The following is a 7,500-nucleotide window of genomic DNA, read 5'->3' on the forward strand; positions in this document are numbered from 1 at the left end:
AACTGATGTTGAAGTCGATCTCATCATCATCTGATTTAATCATCAGACTCGACAGACCAACTTCATCTGAGCGGTGAGACACACACACACACACACACACACACACACACACACACACACACACACACACACACACACACACACACACACACACATAAAATACATGATTTATTTTTCATTATGTTGAATTTATTTTCGACATTTTACCATTATGATTTCTTGTTAGAATATTCTTTAATATTTCTATACTCCTTTCACAGAGTTCCAATTTATCTATGGTGCTTTATGATGATTTAATTTTACATTTATGTTTTTATACTAGTATGTTATCATATAGATTCATATTTTCATTCGTTTTGTGTGTGTTTTCATTGATTATTTATTTCTCTTTCAGTGACTTCAGTGAAACCTCTGACTTTTTCGACGATCATGTCTCATCCGGACATGTACAAGGGTCGCTACAGCAGGCCGGTACTGCAAACATTACAATTTACTTTGAAGTAAAGTATTTAGTTCAGGTGAATTTTATTTTCCAGGCCATCATGAAGTACTCTTTGATCCTTTCCTGATTTAGGGAGGATACGTACTACCAGTGTATGTCAGCTTACTCCTAAATCATCTTATTATATAAAGTGGGAATCCGGATAAAGATAGGGGTCAGAATATGGATCAGGATGAGGATCTGGATCGGGTTAGGGATGGGGATTGGAATATAGATTGGGATAGGGAGTCGGGATAAGGATTAGGAAGAGGATTGAGATAGAGATTGGAAAAGTATCGAGATAGGGATTGTGATAAGGATCAGGCTAGGGTTAATGACAAGGATCGGGATATGGATCAGGCAGGAATAGGGATCTGGATGGGTTAGGGATAGGGATTGGATCATAAATCGGGATAGGGATGGGGAAAAGGGTTTGGATAAGGATCAGAGGAGGAGTATCAAGACAGGGATTGTAATAAAGATCAAGGAGTCAGGATCGGGATCGGGATCAGGATCAGGATAGGGATCGGTCAAGGGATGGGGATTGTGATAAGGACCAGGCTAGGGTTAAGGACAAGGATCGGGATGTGGATTGGGCCTGGAATATGGATCGGTTTATGGATCAGGCTCGGAATAGGGATAGGGATGAGGATTTGGCAAAGAATAGGTATATGGATTGGAGTATGGATCAGGACAAGTATCGGGATCAGAGTATGTATCAGGATCAGGATAAGGATTGGGCTAGGGTTAGGGATGTTGATTGGAACAGGGATTAGGATTGGGATTGTGATAAGGATCACGTTATGTTTGGGGACAAGGATCGTGATATGGATGGGGCTAGGAATAGTGATAGGGATCGGTACAAGGATTGGGCAAGGATTTGAGTATGGATCAGGATAAATTTCTTGATCGGGGTGTGAATCAGGATCAGGATTAGGTTCCCGGCTAGAGTTAGGGATGGGGATTGGAATCTTGATTGGGAAAGGGAATAGTGATAAGGATCTGGATAAGGATCAGGATCAGGATCAGGATAAGGATCTGGATAAGGATCTGGATCAGGATCAGGATAAGGATCGGTCTTGGGATAGGGATGGGTAGTTGATGGACTACAACATTACAAAGCTCTAACATTTATCCATAACTCTCTGATTCTTTATTCATTTTTTCAATTATTTTTCATAATGATCTTTAGCTGCCGACCACCAACCTGGTTAGTGATGAAGATGACTTTCCAGAGTTTGAGGCTTTTGATGATGATCCCACACCACGAGGACCTCAAGATGGTGAGATGCATTACATTATATATTTATTTATTTGATAATCTGATCTATGATCTATAGCATAACAACATGTTGTACTCTCCCTTTATTCCTCCCTCTCAGGATCTCTATGGGTAGAGAATGTCAACATGTGTCAGCAGGTAAACCAACCGAAACACAACACGACCTCCTACAACACCACAAACCTGGTGGTCCGTCGCGGTCAGGAGTTCCTGATGCTAGTCACCTTCAATCGCCCGCTGATGAAGGACGACTACTTCCAGGTGGAGTTCCTGATCGGTGAGTCTGAGTTCACTCTGATTATGAGGTAGGGAGAGGATAGGGATCAAGATCGAGACAGGGATCAGGATTGGGATAGGGTTTGAGATCTGGATAAGCATCAGGGTAGGGTTCAGGATCAGATCGGGATCGAGATCGGAATAGGGTTCAGGATCAAGATAGAGTTTGGGAGTGGGATAAGGATCGGGATAGGTTACAAGGTTGAGAAAGGGATCAAGATTAGGATAATGCTCTGGATTTGGTCTGGGATAGGGTTTGGGATTAAGTGTATTTCTTTCATCATATTCCTAATTTCTTAGTATTTGTTCTAATGCAAAACTGGGACAATGATCAGGAAGAGTTCTACAGCAGCATAACATGTACACATATATTGTAATCAGACATGTAAAACAATATCATATTAATTGATCATTTATTTTACTTAGTTTTTTATTATAGATTTATTTTTTATTTTTTAGATAATCCAGTGGGTTTCTGCCTCTGCCGCATATGTTATTTTAATTCTATATACTTTTCTCCGTTTGACCATTCCTTTTGTAAAATGTCAAAATAAAACACATAAAACACAATGAAGATCAAAAGAATATACTATTTCATTTATAATCTCTTTGTTTTTCCTCACGTCATTTCATTAAATTTCATTAAATTTCATTAAATTTACATCTTCCCAGTAAACTGAACGGCTTTAGTCTGTTTCTCTCTCACATACAGGTGGGCGTGGTTACTGTTACTGAGCGTGCTCAGTGGCTGCAGCTCGGCCCACCTGAGACCAGCCTTTAAACTGCTCCCTCGTTAACCAATTAGCTGATGAAAAGACGTTCGTTAACAGTCGCCCACCGAACAATTAGACGACTGTGAGCTCATTAGGCAGCTTCACGATCATTTGGCTGGCTAATTAGTACACACACTCCCTATGGCTCTGTGACTGGAAACACACAACACACACACACACACACACACACACACACACACACACACACACACACACACACACACACACACACACACACACACACAGATGTTCACAGCTCAATCAAATTATCTCAAAAAAAAAATATCATCAATATTTTTTTTTTTTAATCCAATAAAAATAAAAAATATATTATTTTCCAAAAGCAGAGGCTGCAGTAACTCAAGGTAACCAGTAGTACAAACATGCCGGGGATTTCCTCCTCTCCTCTCCTTGTCTCCTCTTATCTCCTCTCCTCTCCTTGTAGCCTCTCCTCTCCTTGCCTCCTCTCCTCTCCTCTCCATGTTTCCTGTCTTCTTCTCCTTTACTTGCCTCCTCATTGCCTTTCCTCTCGATGTCCTCTCTCCACTTTCTTCTCCCCTTCTTGTCTCATCTCCCCTCCTTGCTTCCTCTCCTCTCGTCTTCCTTTTCTTCTCTCCTTGCTTCCTCTCCTTCATCTCCTCTCCTCTACTTGCCCCCATTTCCTTGTCTCCTCTTCTCATTGCCTCACCTCTCCATGTTCCCTATCTTCTCCTCTCCTTCCTCTCCTCTCCTTGTCACCTCTCCTCTCCTTGCCTCCTCTCCTCTCTCCATCACTAATCCTCCTCCTCTTCCTCCTCCTCCAGGTACTAACCCTACACCCAATAAGGGCTCCCTTGTGGCGGTGACCTTTGGCCCCAATCCTGGCGGTCTGTGGTCGGGTCGGATCCTGGACAATGACAGTCAGGCCGTGATGTTGGGCATCACGCCGACGGCCAACGCCATCGTGGGGAAGTTCCGTACGTACCTGGCCTGCAAGGTGAACGGCGGCCTGCAGCGAACCAGGAGGAACACCAGCACCGACCTGTACCTGCTGTTCAACGCCTGGTGTCCAGGTAGGAAGTCCTCCACGGCCCCCTAGTGGAGGTTCCTGTCACATACACACTGAAAAATAATGCATCTTAACTGGTTCTGTAAAAGTCTGTGTGGTTCCTCAAAGAACCATCAACCACTAAGGAACCATATATCTATTGGATGGTTCTACATGTTTCTCATACGGTTCTTTGGGGTATTAAAGGGTTTTTTAAATCATGTTTGAGTTATTGGATAATAACTCTTGGTTATAAATTTGCAGAAAAACACCCTGGCCAGCCAATATATATGTATACAATTTTTTGTACAATCCAAATGAGCCAAATGATTAAGGGTCACGCTGTTTTAATGTATATTTTTTATGAAGTTTATAATTCATTCAAAAACACTATGCTGTTAAAATTTGTAGCTTTTTCACATTTTCTAGAAATCAGTTACTCAAAAAACCATTTAGTCCTTGGAAGATTAGAGATTCTTTTTATTCTTTAAGTTCTTCAAAGAACCAGAAATGGTGCTTAAAGAATCCTTTTTTTGATGTTTTTTTGACGCACCTTTGTGGGTTCCTTGAAGAACTCATTAGCCTAATAGTTCTTAAAATAACTTCGGTCTGAAAGGTTCTTTGTGGAACCAGAAATTATTCTTCTATGGCATTACTTTGAAGAACGATTTTCATTTTTTAATGATGTTTCAAAGAACTTTACATTTTGTGTTAACCAAGGGCTGATTGGTTTTAATGAGTTTAATAAATAGGTTAAGTGCCATGCAGTCAAAGGGAAATAACTATTTTAGTAATAGTAAGTTTAATGCACCATAAAGTTTCCATAATTTTGGTTTTAATGAGAAGTTTTCAGACAATATTGAGTGTTGAATAATGTTGGTGTGTCTCTCTATGCAGAGGACGCTGTGTTTCTTCCTAATGAAGCAGAGCGGAGGGAGTACGTCCTGAACGACCACGGTGTGATCTATCAGGGTTCAGTGGGATCTGTTAGTCAGCGCAACTGGATTTATGGACAGGTATACACACACGAACATAAATCATAACAAAACACAGATAATTAACTCCATCGCAATTGTTGTCTTCCCTGCAGTTTGAGAAGGATATTTTGGACGCCTGCATTTACATCTTGGATGTGTCTCTGATGCCGATCTACGACCGAGGCAACACCATCAAAGTGATCAGGAAGGGATCGGCCATGGTGAGAATACCGAGTTTCCCCTGATTGACTTTAATACGACAGTGAAAAGGATTGCGTTCTTATATACTTGGATCATGATCATCCAGAGAATGAATCCCACTGACGTTGATGAGTCTTCACTAGAAATCCAATGTAATCTAAAACTCTAAAAACTGCAAAGTTATTTTTTCCTGGTGTCTAATGAACATTTCAGTCTCAGGGGGTCACTGACCTTTGCCCTGCCTCTTCGCTTAGATTAACTCTCACGACGATAACGGAGTGTTGGTTGGTAACTGGAGTGACGACTTCTCGATGGGCAAGTCCCCGTCATCTTGGATCAGCAGCTGCGGGATCTTGTTGCAGTACTCCAGCACCAGAGTCCCCGTCTGCTACGCACAGTGCTGGGTGTTCGCCGGAGTCTTCAACACCTGTAAGTACTTTTAAAATGCTGCAGGGTGGAGTGATTATCAAACCTACCGAGCACTAAGAGTGACAAAACAACTAAGAAGATACACAAAAAATAGTAAACAACCACAAAGAAATATGAAGCAACCACAGAGCCACAAAACAACTACAAAGAGATGCAAAACTACTGCAAAAGAGATACAAAACAGCTACAAAGAGACACAAAACAGCTACAAAGAGACACAAAACAGCTACAAAGAGATACAAAACAACTGCAAGGAGACACAAAACAACTACAAACAAACCCAAACGACTACAAAGAGGCTGGTTCTATGTTTTTCTGTCAAATTATATTCTAAAAAGTAACTACAGCTGTGAAATAAATGGCGTGAGAAGTAGAATAATGTGGAAATTGCTCTTATGTAGAGTACTTACATAAATGTAATCAATTCCCATCTCTGTACTTTTGAATGTAGCTCGATGCATCAACATTATTTTTTATTAGATTTAAAGGAAGCGGAGCTGTGTGTGAGTTATTTCGGGGAGCAGAATATGAACACCATAGTGAACAACGTTAAATAAGTTGTTATTATCAGATATTTGATGGTAATCATTTTAATATTTCATATCTCGGCAGTCCTGCGCGCCTTGGGCATCCCGACGAGGGTCATCACCACCTTTAATTCCGCTCACGACAACAATGGAAACCTGAAGATCGACCTCATCTTCAAGAGTGATGGCTCGCCGGACGACAACAGCACCAGTGACTCCATCTGGTTGGTCCAAATGCCTGTCAGTCAAGTCTGTTGCTAGGAGACCACCGGGCAAGAAACTAGCCTATTGGTCATCCCTGAAACCAGCCGCCATACAGGGCTGGCTCACAAGTAGTAAAAAAAAATAGAATAAGTACCTCAAACTTGTAAGTACAGTACAAATGACTACAAAGAGACACAAACAACTACAATGAGACAGAAATCAACCACAAAGAGGCAAAAAGTGACAAAAACCAGAGACTTAAAATACGATTAGAAACAAGACACAAAAGGTCAACAAGTGACTACAAAAAGACACAAGGTGACGACAAGGTGACTTCAACAAGTCATAAAGAGACACAAAGTACAAACAAAGACACTACTAGAGACTACAAAAAGATGCAAAATACCCAAAGTGACTACAAAAAAACAAAAGCGACACAATAACAGCCACAAAGAGGTTTGTTTGTTAAAGTTAAAGGTTTATTTAACATCCCTGTTCAGATTTTACAAAGTTCTGATTTAAACAAGAAAGAAAACCAAGCAGCTCATCGTAGATATAAACAAGCTCACAAGTAGAAAATATTTCAAATACTCAAGTAAAGTACTTCAAATTTGTACTGAGATGCAGTACATGAGTAGATGTATTTTCCACTGGAGAGAACACACGTTTTGTAGATACTTCCGATTGTCCAAATACTGCAGTATCTGTGTATTTTTAGGATCGTATACTGTGTAAAATGATGTTTTAGTTTGGAGAGTAAGTACTACAACTTGTGTAATACTTTTTCGTTTGTCTACCTTAACACGTGTACAAATACGTGTGTACTGACAGTACTTCTGTGCAGGAACTTCCACTGCTGGAACGAGGCGTGGCTCACTCGCCCCGACCTGCCGCCCGGCCTCGGAGGATGGCAGGTGGTGGACGCCACGCCTCAGGAGAACAGCGACGGTAAGACAGACAGATACAGAGAGACAGACAGGTGGACAGACAGAGACAGAGAGAGAGAGAGAGAGACAGAGGAACGGAGAGACAGAGAGAGACAAAGACAGGCAGGTGGATAGACAGACAGAGAGAAAGAGAGAGAGAGAGAGAGACAGAGAGACAGATAGAGGGACAGAAAGAGGGACAGACAGGTGGACAGACAGGTGGACAGACAGACAGAGGGACAGAGAGACAGACAAAGACAGACAAAGACAGACAGGTGGATAGACAGAGACAGAGGGACAGACAGGTGGACAGACAGACAGAGAGAAAGAGAGAGAGAGACAGAGAGACAGATAGAGGGACAGAAAGAGGGACAGACAGGTGGACAGACAGAGACAG

General features: G+C 41.6%; 1 protein-coding gene across 1 annotated transcript in view; it reads left to right on the forward strand.

The window, feature by feature from the left end:
- The first annotated feature begins 5 nt into the window (after positions 1-5).
- The window catches only part of LOC129110932 (coagulation factor XIII A chain-like), a 13,443-nt gene continuing 5,948 nt past the window's right edge, over positions 6-7,500 (forward strand). The window contains exons 1-10 of the mRNA XM_054623205.1: positions 6-64; positions 378-471; positions 1,674-1,764; positions 1,864-2,040; positions 3,616-3,864; positions 4,737-4,855; positions 4,930-5,037; positions 5,272-5,446; positions 6,059-6,197; positions 7,022-7,125. Coding sequence (XP_054479180.1) covers positions 6-64; positions 378-471; positions 1,674-1,764; positions 1,864-2,040; positions 3,616-3,864; positions 4,737-4,855; positions 4,930-5,037; positions 5,272-5,446; positions 6,059-6,197; positions 7,022-7,125 — 1,315 coding nt within the window. The remainder of the gene's footprint in view (positions 65-377; positions 472-1,673; positions 1,765-1,863; positions 2,041-3,615; positions 3,865-4,736; positions 4,856-4,929; positions 5,038-5,271; positions 5,447-6,058; positions 6,198-7,021; positions 7,126-7,500) is intronic.

The sequence above is a fragment of the Anoplopoma fimbria genome, chromosome 21, assembly GCF_027596085.1.
Source record: "Anoplopoma fimbria isolate UVic2021 breed Golden Eagle Sablefish chromosome 21, Afim_UVic_2022, whole genome shotgun sequence".
NCBI lineage: Eukaryota > Metazoa > Chordata > Actinopteri > Perciformes > Anoplopomatidae > Anoplopoma > Anoplopoma fimbria.